Source organism: Anabrus simplex, chromosome 8 (genome assembly GCF_040414725.1).
Source record: "Anabrus simplex isolate iqAnaSimp1 chromosome 8, ASM4041472v1, whole genome shotgun sequence".
Lineage (NCBI taxonomy): Eukaryota > Metazoa > Arthropoda > Insecta > Orthoptera > Tettigoniidae > Anabrus > Anabrus simplex.
This window is the reverse complement of record NC_090272.1, coordinates 31,211,937-31,231,759: the sequence shown is the minus strand read 5'-3', so window position 1 is coordinate 31,231,759 and position 19,823 is coordinate 31,211,937. Positions and strand designations below refer to the sequence as shown.

Sequence of the window (19,823 nt, the reverse complement as noted above, 5' to 3'; positions counted from 1 at the left end):
CCCTTCCATTTTTCACTAAAATTTGTTTGACCACCAATAGGGAACATGCATGATCCGGGGTTTTAATTAAAAATATGCTAATCTGATTCAAAATTTCATGCAGAATTCAAAAATGTGATCAGAATGTACAAATAATAACTCCAAACATGATAAAAATGTACGAAAATGTCACGTCACGCAAGTACGCGATCTCATTGGTCTGACGTCATCGTACAGGTTGACTGAATTAGCAGACGAAATAACACATAGTGTGCTGTGAGAAGCAGGATACACTTCGCGTTTCTACTTTACGTTAGTGTCTAGTATGGTTAAATTCGAGGTCTATACATCGGATAATAATCTGAGTGGTATATTTTAGACTTAAAATGAATCCTGCGCAGACAGTGAGGCAGAAAACTTATAAATGGTGTAGAGTTCCGATGTGCAATAGCACATCGCATACCATACCAAACAAATTGTTTATACATGTTCCAAAGACGCTAAAACTAGGGAGAAATGGATTTTGGCGAGCCGGAGAAATGCTGGTGATATATCGGAAAAGTCTACAGTTTATTTTTTTGAAGATTTTAACATAAGATGAATTTGTTTGAATTTTCAAATCACTTTTCCATGTCAGCTGTTCTAGTGGTAAAACTTTAAATTTTAATGCATTATGCTTTATTTAAATGCTTCAATTACATCTTGGAATATGAAAGTAATAAACAGTGCATTAAATAATGCTGATTATTAAAGTATTCTCCAAACCTAACCTATGTTTTGGGTGATCCATGTCAAGATAATAAATCAAAGGGGTTATGAACCATTTTGACAGCTCTAATTCTACCAATATATCTTGGCATGGGACAGTTATGTATGTCTTTATTGAAGAGCTTAATTGGTAAAGAAATTTAGGCTATATCTAAATACTCTATAATGTAACAAAGAATAGGCGTGTACATCATGAAAGGAAACAACGTGAATTTAACAAACGTATAACTCTACACAAAACCAATGCTTGTCTGTTGGGGGTCTTATAAGTTAACAATGCTCAATTATAATAATTATCATAATATTAATGAAATAAATAACATAATTGCACACAGGTGAAAATAGTGATGTAGGTGTTTAAAATATTATCCTACTTAGCCAAAGTTTTAGGTTATACAAGCCAAGTCAATAAACCGAAGGGTAAAAATACCGCGCGAGTTGGCCGTGGGGTTAGGAGCGCGCAGCTGTGAGCTCGCATCCGGGAGATAGTGGGTTTTGAACCCCACTGCCGGCAGCCCTGAAGATGGTTTTGCGTGGTTTCCCATTTTCACACCAGGCAAATGCTGAGGCTGTACCTAAGGCCACGGCCGCTTTGTTCCCATTCCTAGGCCTTTCCTGTCCCATCGTCGCCATAAGACCTATATGTGACGGTGTGACGTAAAGCAAACAGCAAAAACAAAAAAGTAAAAGACACAGCACTCAAAGACATTCCTGTATTGAGCGACTGAAATGTCACCAGGACACTTTTCTTTCCTGATATGCTCAGCTTGTTAAAAGCCAAATGTAATTAATGTTATTGGCTTCACGCCCCGCTAACTACTTCTACGATTTTCGGAGACGCCGATGTGCAGGAATTTAGTCCTGCAGGAGTTCTTTTACGTGCCAGCAAATGTACCGACACGAGGCTGATGTATTTGAGCAACTACCACCGGACTGAACCAGGATCGAACCTGCCAAATTGGGGTCAGAAGGCCAGCACCTCAACCGTCTGAACCACTCAGCCCAACTAGTGAAAACTAGATGAAGTCATATTTATCTTTATCATGTTTAACTTTTTCCCTCCACAAAGATATTTAATTCTCTTTCATGGGCCCCGGAAGTGGGTAGGCCAGTTGCCCCAACCATAAATATATATTTTTTCAGAAATGATAGGTTATAGACCTACAGTACTATGATCTTTCTTTCTTTCCTTCTTTCTTTCTTTCTTAATCAGTTTATCCTTCAGGGTTGGTTTTCTCTCGGACTCAGCGAGGGATTTCACCTCTACCACTTCAAGGGCAGTGTCCTGGAACGTGAGACTTTGAGTATGGTGATGAAACTGGTGAGGAGGGCCATTACCTCGCCCAGGCGGCCTCACCTGTTATGCTCAGCAGGGACCTTGTTGGAGGATGGTAGGATCGGAAGGGATAGACAAGGAAGAGGGAAGGAAACGGCCGTGGCCTTAGGTGCCTGGAGGAGAAGTAGGAAAATACGAAAAACCACTTCGAGGATGGCTGAGGTGGGATTCGAAACCCTTCTACTCAGTTGACCTCCCGAGGCTGAGTAGACCCCGTTCCAGCCCTCGTACTATTTGTTTTCAACTTTCATGGCAGAGCCGGGAATCGAAACCGGGCCTCCGGGAGTGGCACACCTTAACCACTACACCACAGAAGCGGACTAGTACTATAATGCTACCTATATGTTTATGTGAGTGCTGAAATCCAATTTCTTACTTTACTAATGCTGAAAGCCCGAAAATGTAATGTTATTCTTTAATAGGGGAATCAGTCTAGAAGGAAATGTTGAAAGTGATGTGATATCTATCCAGGTTCGTTGTTATCCTAATACTATGGGTTACAGTACATTGCACGTATATAAAAGACGCCACTTACAAACTTGCTTGTTATCCGCTAATTTCTGCGGCCACAAAAGTCACATTTTTCAAGAATGATGACATCTATACATGGTAGAATGTCTGACTGTGCTGTTTTGAACCTTTCTTCTGTCATTTCGAAGTTATTCGCGATCATGAATAATAAACAATCGTCTTTTAGCAACGGCTGATGCACAATGGCTGGTAGAGCTCCATGCGGTACTGGATCGTGACGTCACAGCGCGCCGCTTACGTCAGAGGCCGTTTCACTCGCCTTGCGGAAAGGCACTATTAAATATTTTTTTAATGGTAGAAAACAAGGCAACATACCACAATGTAATACGTTTACGTACTATTTCATTGGTGTACTTTTCAAAAAAAATATTTTTGAAAATGATGCATGGTCCCAATTATGCTTGCCATCATGTTATCCTTAGCTGACTTCTTTGCTAGATTCAATTTCCTAGTAAGTTCCTTCAATTTCTCCTTACTTCCATAACCATTTCGAACTCTATTTCATTAATACATTCCTTTCTTTCACATTTATTTTTAACTACGACAAAAACAGCTTCGTAATCACTAATACCATCTATTACTTTGGTTTCTCTATAGAGCTCATCTGGTTTTATCAGCACCACATCCAAAATATTCTTCCTCCTAGTTGGTTCCATCACTTTCTGAATCAGGTGCCCTTCCCATGTTAACTTATTTGCCATTTGTTGTTCATGCTTCCTGTCGTTTGCATTACCTTCCCAATTGACATTTGGTAAATTGAGATCATTAAAATTATAAAATCTTTTATTTACAACCACCTATTCAATACAATACAAATCATGTAAATGGAGATCACCCGCTACAATCACATTCCTTTCCTTATCGTTTTCCACATAGCTGATTATCTTATCCAATAATTCTGAATCAGTGTCAGCGCTACCCTTTCCCGGTCTGTACACTCCAAAGACATTAAGTTGCCTATTATCTTTATAGATGAGCCTTACACCCAGATTTTCATGTTTTTCATCCTTAACTTTTTCGTAGCTTACAAATTTTTCTTTCACCGGAATGAATACTCCCCCTCCTACCATTCCTATCCTATCTTGACGATACACACTCCAGTTCCGTGAGAATATTTCTGCATCCATTATATCATTTCTCAGCCATTATTCAACTCCTATTACAATTTCTGGTAAGTATATATCTATTAAATTACTTAATTCGATTCCTTTGTTTACAATGCTTTTACAATTAAGCACTAACATTTTTATGTCATCCCTACTTGATTTCCAGTTCCCTGTTCGCTTAACACCGCTCCCTAGGCCACCCAGTTATTTCTTATGGAAGGTCTCCTCGGCTAATACAAATTATGGTTACCACAAATTATGAACTCTTTCTCACTGTAAACAATGTTCTTAATGTATCCTCAGAAGAAGTGGTCCATTGGAGTGAGATCGGGGTTGTTAGGTGGCCAGTGAATAGGACCACCTTCACCAATTCAACCATTTGGAATCTGAGCTTCAGTGTGTTACGTACATTTGCCTTGAAATACGGCAGCGTCACATCTTGCATGAAAATAACTCGGAACACTGGTTTCTTCTAAACAAGTTTCCTAACTTATATGTACCGCTGCAGTTTAAGTGAAGGCCATCTGAGTGCAGATCCCTGTCTCCTACCCACCCATTAGGATCTAGAAATCTCACTCCCAGTTTAAGGTATTTGTAGTATTTCTTTATCTTGCAATAGTTTTGAAAAACTGGAAAATTAAAGGTTATCCAGTAAAACCTCGTTAGCATGAACTTGCATAGGACAAACACACAGTTAACTTGAACAAAATTTTGGTCCTGGTGGAGAATGTATTATTTCTTATGGAAGGTCTCCTCGGCTAATACAAATTATGGTTACCACAAATTATGAACTCTTTCTTAGCCTTCTGGTTAATTATATCTTACTTAACACAAAGAAAGCACCGATGGTATTCATTGTGCTTTTTAAGTTGTTTCTTTGCTAGGAAAGCAAGAAATGTGTGTAGTTTATTTGGAATGAGTTAACAACCATGAACATTCCCGAGTCAATAACTAGCCTACAAACTCATATCAATACAAAGTAATGTGCATAAAGAACACTGCTGAAGAGTAACAGTTGTTATTGTCTGATATTGTTTGACGTAGCAGTATTGAGCTGCCAGGAAATGTTAACCACCTTGAATATTTTAGAACATTTTGCTCAACATCGGAAATCACTGTTGAGATTACTGAAGCTACAAGTATTGCTAGTCTTGAAAAGAGACGAGGCAATTTTTCGTTTTCCCATGGCAGATGGTGAAACATACTTGAATTTTTCTCCTGAAAATGACTCCAGTAGCTTAAAAGTTATTTATAGTGTGCCTTAAACTGTACACTGCACCAGTACTCTGTAACATTGTACTGTAAAGTGATTCAAGTTCTAACTCTTTAATTTGGGCACTCGTTAAACACAATATTTTTTTTAACACAAACTTGATTTTCTGGTCCCTTGGGTTTCGTGTTAACGACGTTATACTGTATGTTTACTAAGTCAAAACTGTAAAGGCAATGGCTTCAACTTAAAAAAAAAACTTAAGATGAGTATTTATTATAACACTATGCACAGATTGTTTCAAATGATGGCACTCCCCTTTGCTTGCACGAGGAAAACTATCGCAGTTCTGTCAGTTATTGCTATAGAATTATAAAATTTTACATACTAATTCCAGAAAAAACCAGTCTATGAAATCTGTCGACAGTCACATCAGAACTAGATGAGTGCAGAGGTTTTTGAAATAGTGTTCCTAGAAAGCACCATCAACTACTAACAAAAGATAGAAACAACTTCTTCTTAAGTCGCCCTTGTCCAGAGAGTTCTTGGGTTGGGCAATGGATCATTGACTTCCATTTTGTCCTCTCCTTTCACCACTTTTCTTTGTACACAGTTTACACCTCCACTTGTCTTCTTTCAATATTCTCTTTAATCTGGTCCTCCCTTCTCTTCCTAGGTCCTGCTCGTGAGTCCTCACACATTGCCATTATCATATTCACAATTTCTGGGCTGATCATCTTACTTCTTAAAGCTTCCCATATCAGGATATCAGGGACACTGACATAGGCTTTTGTTAGGCATGTAAATGTTAGCAATAAGTCTTTCTATTATTCCCACCGCTTCTCCATAATCATTTGCTGCATGGCAAAAATCAGGTCCACTGTAAGCCATTAAGCCATATTGTTCCTCCTCTAAAGTGTTCTCTACTTCTTTTTTAATCCTTGTTTCAAGAATTCTTACACACAGTGACCTCCCTGTAAATATCACACATTCTCTCTCATTCCCTTCTCATGGAATTTCCTTCTCTTTCCATTTGATTTGATAAAATTGCTAGCTTTCGTGCAGCTGAATTTGAAAGTTGACAATAGTAATATTACTAGCAGCGACACAGGTGTATGAAGTGTGGTAGTAATGTTACCACTGCCAGATGCATAGCGTTAAACAAAACAAAAGTTTGAGCCCCAGCCAAGGTTGGTGGATTTTTTAAAAGACTAGAAACTCCATTGGACGCCATGATGACTTGTAAAGGAACAATAGTACCATTTTTTAAAATCTTTTAGAACACAATGGGAATGGAGTATGCATAATAGAAAAGAGGGTTGTGGGTGTCAAATAAGAAAATGGGGCTACTTAATTTCAAACCTGCAATATCTGACATGCAATGAACTAAATGAAAGTTTATTGTTGTAGGTATTCTCCTCAAATGAATTCAGCAGTAGCTCATTCTTATGCAATATTTATAAAAATAATCATCATTTCCCATTATCCAGCTGTAGCCGGGTAGGGGCAAATATGGTTCATCTCCACTTTCTTTGGTCTTTCCACCACTCCTCATCCAACACTGAGTCCCAGTAATACTGCAATGGATTGTGTCCTTCCATCTCAATTGTGGTCGCCCGCGGCCTCTCCTTCCTTGTATTTGCATTTCCATCACCTTTTTTGGCGTTCTTTCATCATTCACTCGCTTTATGTGCCCAAATCATCTTAGTTGGCTCTTCTGTATTCTATCATTCTTTTTTTCCACTCCAATTTCTTTCTGGATTTTCTCATTCCTTATTTTGCCTCTTCTACTCTTCTGTATCGTGCTACTCAAGAACTTCACTTCAGCTGCCTGCATTCGACTCGCATCCTTCTTTGTCACTGTCCAAGTTTCTGCTCCGTAAGTTGTTATGGGTATGTAATACATCTTGTACATAGTTTCCTTTGCTTCCACAGGGCACATCTTTGTCCCATAACATGTTTCTCTTACACTATGATAGAAACTGCTTCCAGCTTGAATCCTCTTACTAATTTCAGCATCCTGTCGAGTCCATTAATTCACTCCCCAGGCATTTGAACGTCTCTACTACTTCCAGGGGCTAGTCTACAAGTCTAATCTGACCTTTCCCTTCTTTCTCCCCTCTAGTCATAACAAGAGTTTTACTCTTTTCTACACTTATTTTCAATCCACATTCTTCGATCATCCCACTGAAATAAATAAACCTAGTCAAATTGATGTGTATCACACTATATTCATCCTTGTTTGCCTACCACTACAAAATTAAAATAACCAAAAAAGAGTGCTCTTACGAATTGCAAGATGAGCAGCAAGTGCTGTTTTGTCGAGACTGAGAGCCCAGATCCGTAGGTTATGAACTCGAACTACACCATCGATCTGGAGAAGTGTATTCAAGACTTCTGAAAAGTCGATTCCTCTGGGCATTCCTGAAATGAAAAGACATAGCAGTTACTTTTCACAGATAGTATTGTGCAATGAACATAAAAATTTGAATTGACAGGAAAACAAGAATGTTAATAAAACAAACCCTGACAGAAACTTTCTCAAAAGTAAAATTCTTCGGTGAAATTTCTGAACCATTTGAAATAAAAACGGGAGTCAGACAAGGGGACTGCCTATCACCAATTCTCTTTAACACTGTTCTAGAAAAAATCATTAGAACCTGGGAAAAAGCCTTGGAAGTGAAAGGAATAAGGGGAATACAATTAGGGAGGAAAGGACAGAACTTAGAAATGAAGTGTTTGGCTCTTGCAGATGATCTTGCCCTCTTGGCTCACAACCGAGAAAATGCCCAAATTATGCTGAATACTCTACATGAGATCGCTGAGAAATCGGGTCTCAGTCTCATATGAAAAGACGGAATACATGGAATATGGACATCAAAGGGAGACACACTTAGAAGTGAAGCATGGGACTGTAAAAAGAACTGAGAAATTTAAATATCTAGGGGAACGGATAGAACCTAATGGATTGGATAAAGAGGCAAATAGGGCAAGAATTAGAAAACTACAGTTAGCTTACAGGTTAACCCAGAACAGATACAACAAAAGAGCAATATCTTACAAGGCAAAACTTAGACACTGCAGTACAGTAGTAAAGCCAGAGAGCCTCTACGCTTCAGAGAGCCTGACAATGAATAAAAAAGGTGAGCTTCAAGATCTCAAAAAAAAAAAAAAAAAGGGGGAGGGGAGGGGAGGAGAATCTTAAGAAAAGTTTTAGGACCACAGAAAAACGGTGATGGGGAGTGGAGGAATAGAAAAAATGATGATCTCTACAAATACACCGAGAAACATCACTGTCACCATGCAAAAGCGAAGGCTAAAAGTCTATGGGTATCTGGAAAGAATAGATGAGAAACGGCTAAGAAAATATTCAAGTATATCACTGGACTGAAAGCTTTGACGAAGTGGGTAGAAGAGGTAAAAAGAGATGCAATAGAAAGTGGACTTACAATGGACAGAAAAGAATTTAGAAGCCGAGTGGACAGCATCAAAACATTCCAGGAGAAACCACCAAAATGCAGACCCAAATTGGTCATATCTGAGAAAGAAAGGAAGATCAGAAGTGAAAGCTTGAAGAGGTTCTGCGAGAAGAAGAAGAAGAGAAAGCCTTAAGTTTAATGCGTTCCATAGGCAGCCAAATTCAGAAACAAGAACATCAAAATCAATTCAACAATAACCAGCATCAAATATGAATTCTCATACTGTATTTTTTAAAAATTACTGCTTCAAGTAGGATAAACATACTGAGGTGATTATGGTCTTCAAATGAAGAGGAAACATGGGAGTTTCTTTACATACCTTAATAAATTTTTATATGTGCCCCACAAAGGACATCGAATCAATAATCAATTTCATGCTTCAAATGCAAGAGCATGACCAGAGAAACAGTTGCGATGATAGCAGTGGTCCTTTGGGATGCACTAAGTAATGTATATTCTCACTGTAAACAATGTTCTTAATGTATCCTCAGAAGAAGTGGTCCATTGGAGTGAGATCGGGGTTGTTAGGTGGCCAGTGAATAGGACCACCTTCACCAATTCAACCATTTGGAATCTGAGCTTCAGTGTGTTACGTACATTTGCCTTGAAATACGGCAGCGTCACATCTTGCATGAAAATAACTCGGAACACTGGTTTCTTGTTTGACTTGTTAGATGTGAGAGAAAATAAAGCATGCACTGAGCTTCCTGCTGGGTGATCCACACCCTACTGCCTGGCTACACAGCATACGTGCAGAACAGCGAGGGTTACAGCATCCAGTCAGGTACCAACTACCAGCAGTGGTTTCAAAAAATCCCTCCCTTCTTTGCTCTTCAGTTTGAGACCGCAATCACCTCAACATGTCCATCCAACATGAAACAGCAAATTTTTAAAATATGGGTATTCTTTTTCGATGACCCTGTACATAACCCTTTCAGACATGAAAATTCGTTGTTGAAGTTTTTTTCTTTAAGGATGCATTTTTGCAATGGATACAAGCTCTGGAAAAGAGACTTTTTTTCTTTGTACCTATAGGGGGGCTGTGTATTTAGGTCATAAATGAGTGACGAATTCATCATAACTGAAGAAATGCTCTATTTCCCTCTGCAGCAGTTTTAGGAACTTTAATTAACTGTTCAGCATCTTGAACCAATCTCTTCTCATGCTCTTTATCATTATACACCGCAAAGGTATTTTAAACGCCTGTACAGCACCAAGGTTTGCAATAAATTGACATCTCAAACAAACTGATGTAAAGTATATACATTTCAATCAAATTTGCAATTTAACAACCTTTGATGGAATTAACCAACAGAAATAATAGATACATCATCTTCTTTAGTTTCACCCTCTTTGGGGTATGCTGAATCAATGATTTCTCTGTGTGTTGTTCTTTACTTCATGCCCGGATTTCTTCATTTGGATTCTTTTTGTTTTTTTCCCTTTTCAATGATATATAACAAACAATATGTAGCTATCTTACTTTAAAGTCCAATTGAGTTTTATCATAGGACTGTCTTTGAAAAGAAAAAGAAAAAAAAAAAAACTGTATAAATATGCCGGGTGGTCCACCTGCCCCTTGTGATCCAGTTTTATGCAATCTGCCGATATATTCGTCCCTATCCCTAAACCAGGTAATATAACGAGATGTGTGCTTATGGGCTAGAAAACAGCAAGAATCTTGAGTGGCACTATCAATTCATTATGAGTACCCCGAATGAACCCGTAAAATAAGCACATATACGAAGAACATGTACCTTACAACAGGAGGTGCACACAAAGACCAGGAACAAGCACTGTCTAGGCTAGGAACTGCCCGCTGTATGCTAAGCCTTGCAATAGCTCACTTGGCAGGGGTGTGGTCAGGCAAGGTTACATACTTAATAGTTTCCCCAGATTTATTTATCTGGTCCTGAAAAGGGCCGTTGGTATTTTGGCAGATACAGTACAAGAGTATGGAGTTGGGTTGGAAGAGGCTAGGAAACATGGGTCAGCATTCCAGTTACCTACATTGTTTAATGCAGTACCTGCTTGAACTGTCGACTGCGCACTATGTTGTAAGGACTGTCTGGCACGTTGCAAGATCTCCGGCATGATGGATCGGCATGCATCGGTGATGAGCTGTCTAAGGTGACAAGGATTGGCTGGCTACATGACCCCACAGAAAAAATCAAGGGGCATAAGTTGGGCAATCTGGCAGGCCAGGGGACAGGTCCTGCCCTTCCTATGCATTCATCAGGATACGTTCCATGGAGATGGTTCCTAGAGTAAGTGCAGATGATCCGGGTAAAACCGCTGGGTATACAATATCCGTATAACAGATGCCAGGTGATGTTCGTCTCCTGTACAATGGCCCGTATGTTAGTGTGAGGGTTAGGCGGATAACGTCCAACACAACTTTTTCATTGTGAGCAGACGTCACAGAATGATCTCGAACAGGCTGTGTCCTTCCCAGGGATGCAGTAGCCCGCATACATCTTTCCACACTCCGAAATGTCATGTCTGTCGGCTGTCGTCTGTATGGATAGCGTTCTTGATACAGGCATTGTGCCTGGTACGTATTCTGCCAAGTTTCTCCCTACATGAGTAACATATCCATTTACTCGTCACCGTAAAACATCACGAGGCAATGAATAAGCTTTGTGTTATGTTGTGACTTGCCTCGAAGGAGCTACATACTTAACAGCAATCGCATGTTATCGTTCAAATGGGGCACACTTCGCTCTACCTGTGGTCTACGAAGCTTGGAACATGTACAACGTAGCTAACTGGTTGCCTGTGTCCTAACCACAGACCATCACCTCCTCATCCTTGTCCTACCCAGCTCCATGCCGTATGCCATGATACATACGGCACTTTATAGGGCCAAGCTATCAAGTATGCAACCTTACCACATCCCAGGCAATTGGAGGTTAAAAAACAAATAACCCTTGGATGAGATTCAAACCTTTGAGCACTATCCACTAATACAACTCCCACCACGTCCGTGCCAAGTGAGCTACTGTCAGGCTTGACATGCACCGTGCAGTTCTCACACTATACAATACCTGGTCTGCGTGTGTGCGTCCCCTGTTGTAAGGTACGTGTTCTTTGTATCTGTGCTTATTTTATGGGTTTACTCGAGGTACTCAATAAGATTTATATTACCCCAGTTTTAGGAGAGGGACTGATGTATTGATGTATTTCAGAATTGTATTAAAATCAGCAGGATGCATAAAACTGGATCGCAAGGGGCTGGTGTACCAACTGGTATATTAAATGAATGCAGTGTTGTTTAAAAGAGGAAGGTCCAAATGTTAAAATAGTTTGAATAGAAGTCTGACCTGTCTAAAGCATTTGATAGAGTGGATCATGGGAGACTACTGGCAAAAATGAGTGCAATTGGACTAGACAAAAGAGTGACTGAATGGGGTGCTATATTTCTAGAAAATAGATCTCAGAGAATTATAGTAGGTGAAGCTTTATCTGACCCTGTAATAATTAAGAGGGGAATTTTCTCAAGGCAGTATTATTGGACCTTTCTATTTTCTTATATATATAAATGATATGAGTAAACAAGTGGAATCAGAGGTAAGGCTTTTTGCAGATTATGTTATTCTGTATAGAGTAATAAATAAGTTACAAGATTGTGAGCAACTGCAACGTGACTCAGTAATGTTGTGAGATGGACAGCAGGCAATGGTATGTTGATAAATGGGGTTAAAAGTCAGGTTGAGAGTTTCACAAATAGGAAAAGTCCTCTCAGTTTTAATTACTGCGTTGATGGGGTGAAAGTTCCTTTTGGGGATCATTGTAAATATCTAGGTGTTAATATAAGGAAGGATCTTCACTGGGGTAATCACATAAATGGGATTGTAAATAAAGGCTACAGATCTCTGCACATGGTTATGAGGGTGTTGAGGGGTTGTAGTAAGGATGTAAAGGAGAGGGCATATAAGTTTCTGGTAAGACCCCAACTAGAGTATGGTTCCAGTGTATGAGACCCTCACCAGGATTGCCTGATTCAAGAACTGGAAAAAATCCAAAGAAAAGCAGCTTGATTTGTTCTGGGTGATTTCCGACAAGAGAGTAGCGTTACAAAAATGTTGCAAAGTTTGGGCTGGGAAGAATTGGGAGAAAGAAGAAGAGCTGCTCGACTAAGTGGTATGTCAAAAACATATCAGATGTAAAGCTTTTCAGGCGTTTGCTCTATTAACCAGCGTTTTGTCTTAGGTCTGACACTAGACTCATGAGAGTGGGATGTGTCAGACCCTACCCACTGACGCTGGGGCAAAGTTCTTAAACACTACTAAAGGTTGGGCCCAACGCGAGCCGAGCTGCTATTGGTTAACGAAATGACGTCACAGTAGGAGCAAAGCAGCCGAGCCCAAAGCGCGCAAATCAGTAGGAATCTCATAATATCAGCAAACATTACAGTTTCTCAGAACTAACTGCAGACCAGTCATAAAGATTCCTGCTGTTATAAGATTGAAAAAGAGTACAGCATAGTAACTTTTCATTATTTCCATTACGAATAAGGTGTAAGTGTAACGTGACGACACACTGACCAACGCTTGAAATTTATTAACATTTCCAAGTTAGTTTGAGGAAGGTTACGCGCTTTCAAATCTGTAAACATAAATATTTAGAGATATGAAATCTTTGTCATATTAAATCTTTACAGCAGAAATTCCGTGATGGAACTACCGTATGTTAACATACGATATACTGATTCACTTCCGCAGGTATCGAGTTTAAAGCTTAACACATATTATAACAGCAGCTGAAGTAAGTTCATATTCGAAACCATGCAGAGATAGTCCTGGAAAACCTACAATCTGTTTTCCAGTCTTTGACCGGGTCAGGGAAGTAATGAATGAAACATATATAGGCTATTATTACAATGGGGTCGCCACTCCCAAAGTGATTTATTAATGACTGATAAATGCTATGAAATGATAATGGAGAGTGTTGCTGGAATGAAAGATGACAGGGAAAACCGGAGTACCCGGAGAAAAACCTGTCCCGCCTCCACTTTGATCAGCACAAATCTCACATGGAGTGAACGGGATTTGAACCACGGTATCCAGTGGTGAGAAGGCGACGCGCTGCCGTCTGAGCCACAGAGGCTCCGCATAGATAGTCTACTTTTTAAAAAATTAAACAATAAGAAACAACAGGAAAAACACGTCATTAGAACACAGTTCTACCTGTGAGATTAGATGTCATGAAGTGGTTGCTTTTAAAGATGAAATCCACTGTCGTGCCTTTCACCGATGAGCTGCTATGGATTTTTCAGTTCTTGTCCGAATGTTCATTTGTCGTATGCGTATAAATATTCTCGTTTTAACATACATTTTTAATATTTCTGGTGGTACAGCGGGGAATTTGACACACTTTGCGTATAATATTAGGTAGAAGTAGGAAAACTTAAAGGGTCCACCTTTTCAATACAAAAAATGTTATAGTTTATTTATAACATGTATTTGCACTTGGAACTAGTTTCGACGCTGTTTTGCGTCATCATCAGCCAAAATGTGGGAAATAGGCCAGCATGTAGGCATTTATATTACACAAGGCGTTACATTAAACAATACACATCTTACAAGGAGATAAAAAACAGGGACGAATATAGAAACAAATGAATCGTTGAGAAAGCAAAAGTTATACATATTAAAAATAACCTTAACCACACATCTTGCAGTGCGAAAGTAATCTTCTTGAATGTTTCCTGAATATAAAACACACGCGCACACATTACTGAAGAGCCAGCAGGCAGGACAAAGTAAACTGAAACCTTAAGAGTTCTTCTGAGAAGAGTTCATCATTTTTTCTATGTTCCGACTAACTAATGAAGTCTCCCTTGAGTTCCTGATAAACATACACAACAGGAAATTCTCTTTCACTCTCAACAATAGCTATAAAGACCAACAGTAAATTTCATATTAAATATTGTGCGGAGACGTGAAAGCATGAACTTGAACATGATATAACTCCTTCATTTAACCCAATTTTTTACACAAGGTGTTACATTAAATAATACACATCTTACGAGGAGATAAAAACAGGGACGAATGTAGAAACACATGCATCGTTGAGAAAGCAAAAGTTATACATATTAAAAATAAGCTTAACCACAACTTGCAGTGCGAAAATATTTGCCTTGAGTGATTTCTGAATACAAAACGCACGCGCACACACTTCTAAAGAGCCAGCAGGCAGGAAAAAGTAAGGTAAAACCTTAACCCTCTACTGCATGAATTATTTTTCGTTTTCGTTTGGTGAAGAAAATTTCAAGCTTTAATGTTCAACATACGTTCAGTGTATTAGATGTAACTGGGGCTAATAGCTTAACACTCATATGTGATGTGGATTGCCATAGTTGAATATATATACGATTTTTCACGATTTTACGCTAAGCTTTTAACATGATGTAGATGTTGACTCCCATAGGGAACCTAAAATATTTGTCCCGAATGAGTAAATTTATAATACCAATATAATGGTCCGTTATTGGACATTATAAATTTTCCAGCTAACTCATTCTTGGTTGCCTGCATTTCGCCCTCGTGTGCTAAGTTAGGCTCGTCAGTTGGGACTTAGCATACCACCCAAGACGCAAAGCTAGTGCATACCGTGGAGGCCACTGCATAGGCTACTTGAAGCCACCAGCAGTGCCAATGCACTATGAGAGCTATGTCTCATTTTCAAAAATTGATGCCTGCCTGGCCATCAAATGATGTAGATGTTGACTCCCATAGGGAACCTAAAATATTTGTCCCGAATGAGTAAATTTATAATACCAATATAATGGTCCGTTATTGGACATTATAAATTTTCCAGCTAACTCATTCTTGGTTGCCTGCGTTTCGCCCTCGTGTGCTAAGTTAGGCTCGTCAGTTGGGACTTAGCGTCTTGGGTGGTATGCTAAGTCCCAACTGACGAGCCTAACTTAGCACACGAGGGCGAAACGCAGGCAACCAAGAATGAGTTAGCTGGAAAATTTATAATGTCCAATAACGGACCATTATATTGGTATTATAAATTTACTCATTCGGGACAAATATTTTAGGTTCCCTATGGGAGTCAACATCTACATCATTTGATGGCCAGGCAGGCATCAATTTTTGAAAATGAGACATAGCTCTCATAGTGCATTGGCACTGCTGGTGGCTTCAAGTAGCCTATGCAGTGGCCTCCACGGTATGCACTAGCCTTGCGTCTTGGGTGGTATGCTAAGTCCCAACTGACGAGCCTAACTTAGCATACGAGGGCGAAACGCAGGCAACCAAGAATGAGTTAGCTGGAAAATTTATAATGTCCAATAACGGACCATTATATTGGTATTAAGCTTTTAACATTCAAAGACCGAACATTACTACCTACCTACTGCCTACTACTACCTACGGCAAGGCGCAAGTACAACTTGCAGAACCGTAGGTCGGTAATGTCTTTGAGGTTGAGCCAGAGGTACTCCTGAAGCTTGTGGTAATGTGATGGGGAGGGCCCACGTAAAATAAACGGTGGTTGGTTCACGTGGATGTTGACGGGGTGGAAGGAGTACCATTGGTTGTAGGGCTGTTTTGACTTATGTTATGTAAAAAAAAAACAAGGCATCACTGGGATATGTGTTTAATTGATTGTACAGTTGAAGGTGTGCCGAAAAACTACCTCTGTCTACAATATTTATCCATTTATACAGGTGAAAATTTATTTGTTGCCTAAAGGCAACAGTATGCAGTAGAGGGTTAAGAGTTCTTCTGAGAAGAGTTCATCATTCTTTCTATGTTCCGACTAACTAATGAAGTCTCCCTTGAGTTCCTGATAAACATACACAACAGGAAATTAAACAATACACATTTTACAAGGAGATAAAAACAGGGAAAGTTATACATATTAAAAATAACCTTAACCACACATCTTGTAGTGCGGAAATATTCATCTTGAATGATTCCTGAATACAAAACACACGCGCACACATTTCTGAAGAGCCAGCAGGCAGGAAAAAGTAAAGTGAAACCTTAAGAGTTCTTCCTGAGAAGAGTTCATAATTTTTTCTATGTTCCGACTAACTAATGAAGTCTCCCTTGAATTCCTGATAAATGTACACAACAGGAAATTCTCCTTCACTCTCAACAATAGCTATAAAGACCAACGGTAAATTTCATTTTAAATATTGTGCAGAGACGTGAAAGCGTGATCTTGAACATGATGTAACTCCTTCATTTAACCCAATTTTTTACACAAGGTGTTACATTAAACAATACACATCTTACGAGGAGATAAAAACAGGGACGAATGTAGAAACAAATGCGTCGTTGAGAAAGCAAAAGTTATACATATTTAAAAATAAGCTTAACCACACAACTTGCAGTGCGAAAATATTTGCCTTGAATGATTCCTGAATACAAAATGCACGCGCACACATTTCTAAAGAGCCAGCAGGCAGGAAAAAAGTAAGGTGAAACCTTAAGAGAAGAGTTCATCATACACGTGCGGTTGTATGCTACACAGTCACGGTGCTCCTGTGATGACGTCACGAGCAGGACGAGGGAAAACTAACAACTACTGCGCAACCAGTCTGGGCCACCCGTGCGCTGGGGTGTATGCAGGTGAACTTGTCAGAAGCCCTTATAAGAGGCACAGTCTGATAACTGCATACGGGAGATAAATCTCCACAATGGAATTATTGCCCGCCCAGCAATTCCGAATGGAAAATTCTTAATTCCCATGGAGGGAATTAGATATTTTTCACTTATAGAGCATGTCAAAAATGTCAAAAACATATCGCATGTAAAGCTTTTCAGGCTCTATTGGTGAAAAATATCTAATTCCCTCCATGGGAATTTAGAATTTTCCATTAAGTGGTATGTTCCGAGCTGTCAGCGGAGAGATGGCATGGAATGACATTAGTAGATGAATAAGTTTGAGTGGCGTTTATAAAAGTAGGTAAGATCACATTATGAAGATAAAGTTGGAATTCAAGAGGACAAACTGGGGCAAATATTCATTTACAGGAAGGGGAGTTAGGGATTGGAATAACTTACCAAGGGAGATGTTCAATAAATTTCCTATTTCTTTGAAATCATTTAGGAAAACAACAGATAGGGAATCTGCCACCTGGGTGACTGCCCTAAATGCAGATCAGTATTGACTGACTGACTGATTGATTGATTGATTGATTGATTGATTGATTGATTGATTGATTGATTGATTGATTGGATTGATTCATTGATTGATTGATTGATTGAAATTGGACCACTGAGCCTTAAAATATAAGGGCTGCCAACAGTTGGGTTCAAACCCACTACCTCCTGAATGCAAGCTGACAGCCAAGTGCTTTTAACAGAGAACATTACTACTGTATAGAATTTGCAGTTTCGCTATGACGGCATAACTTTCGGAGGGGCTCTTTGAGGATCCAACCTGCCTGCAGACTGATACTTTAGATACATGAAGACTGATCTGAAATCCTGGTGGAACAAAACTTTATTTACTTCCTCTCATGCTAGTGATGCAGTGCAGTTTACATTGTGGATTACAGACCTCCAGTGCAACTTATGCCCCACCAAGTTATACACTCATTCACATTTTCCAGCTCAATTTTGAAAGTAAATACATCTCAAAGTGGAAGAATATTTCCTTACCTTCCATCAGCACCAGAAGAGTATCTTTAATGATGGCAAAAGTCGTTATAAGCACCAATATAGAGAACAGGAATGTGCAGATAGGGTCAATTATTATCCATGTTGGCTGTAGAAACAAACTACATATTAGTATTAGTTAACTTCAAATTACAAAGATTCACAATATTTATACAGTATATGAAAACCTTGGTCAAGCATATTACATCATTTGACATTCGCAAATACAGTATAGTATAAATTAATCAGAACACGGCATTTTTTTCATAATTTTTCCAATGGTTGGCAACAATATGCTATTCCTGGGTTATTAATAGATCATGTCCTCTCTATGCATTCTTTGCACTGTTATTCATTGGCAATAAATCGGTGTGACAATTGTTTTAGGTTAAAAGTATATTGATTTTGATGTGTGTCACTTTTGAGGAATTCTGAGGTTTCCTTGTGTTATTAGTAATACCTACAGTATGTCTTCAATGGATGCGACTCCCAAGAAGTGTAATGCAATTGTAGCATTATATCAGAACTAGGGGACCCGTGCGAGAAATCTTGCATGTTCATAAAGTATGTGGTGGAGTAGCCCCCTGGTGAACTACTGGTGTACTAAGGAATACACAAATCAGTACAATATTAGTCTTACTTACCACATAATGTAATCTTTGATTTTTTAACATTTATGGTGTCCACTTGAATGGAAGCAAATGAAAGTGCATTATTATAATGACCAATGTTACGGAAGTAATTTTTGGTCATTTTTGTACCGGAGTACCTTATTAGGAAGACCCAAATGCTATATACTAATTGTAAAAGCTGTGTCAGAATTGGAGATGGTCACTCTGAATGGTTCAATACAACCAAAGGAGTACAACAGGGAAGTGCCTTTACCTCTTCTATTCATAGCAGTTATGGATACCATTTTAAAGGAACTAAAAAGAAAAGGTAATAAAGATCTTCAGGCTCTGGTGTTTGCAGACGATGTGGCAATATGGGATGAAACAGAGGAGGGAGTGCAAAATAATCTGAATGCATGGTGTAAGAAGTTTGATGATTATGGAATGAAACTGAGCCCATCAAAAACAGTAGCATTGAAAATCAGCAGACATAACACAGAATGCAACATAAAAATACAGGACCACCAAGTTGAAGTGGTACACCAATTCAGTTATTTAGGAAGCGTAATGACTAGTAATAACAGAGCTGAGATAGAAATAACAAACAGAATAACCAAAGGCTCTAACTTTTACAGTATCGTTAGACACCTACTATGGTATGAGAAGGTCCCACAAAGAGCAAAAATGACCCTGTACAAGTCAACTTTGGAAGACGCTTGTTTTCAAACACCCTACCCAGCTCGCTTATGAAACGAGAGTGCAATTCATCACTGCTAATGTCTGCTCTCTCTCTTTTGAATGCTCATTTGTCACAATCGGTTACTTGTGAGCGCCACAAAAGGGATCTATACTACTGAAATAATATATATATATGATACTTTCACAACAAAAAGAGAGTTAACTCTTAAATTTGGTGTCTGTGTAGGCACTATGAATAGAATTATTATTCACCAGCACAAACTGACTGGCTTAATTTCACCGAAGAAAGAAAAAACTGCACCAGGAAAAAGCAAGCAATGCCAACTGAATGTTTTCTCCTCAGAAGAAACAGACTCTCTGCAGTTGACTTGGGTCGCGAACTAGGGGGAAAGGGGAGAATGAATCTGCATGTTTATAATGTTCGTCGTAGACATCTGTCAGCTGGAAGCAAAGCCTGCAAACCTGTAAAGAAACACTTTCT

The 19,823-nt window shown here is 39.1% G+C and overlaps 1 protein-coding gene across 4 annotated transcripts in view; it reads right to left on the bottom strand.

Annotated features, from left to right (window-relative positions):
- LOC136879262 (proton-coupled zinc antiporter SLC30A2) overlaps positions 1 to 19,823 on the bottom strand; it is a 280,390-nt gene that overhangs the window by 8,768 nt on the left and 251,799 nt on the right. For all 4 annotated transcript variants that reach the window (XM_067153078.1, XM_067153081.1, XM_067153079.1 and 1 more), the window contains exons 6-7: positions 18,036 to 18,141; positions 7,220 to 7,354 (exon numbers count right to left, since the gene is read on the bottom strand). In XM_067153078.1, coding sequence (XP_067009179.1) covers positions 7,220 to 7,354; positions 18,036 to 18,141 — 241 coding nt within the window. The remainder of the gene's footprint in view (positions 1 to 7,219; positions 7,355 to 18,035; positions 18,142 to 19,823) is intronic.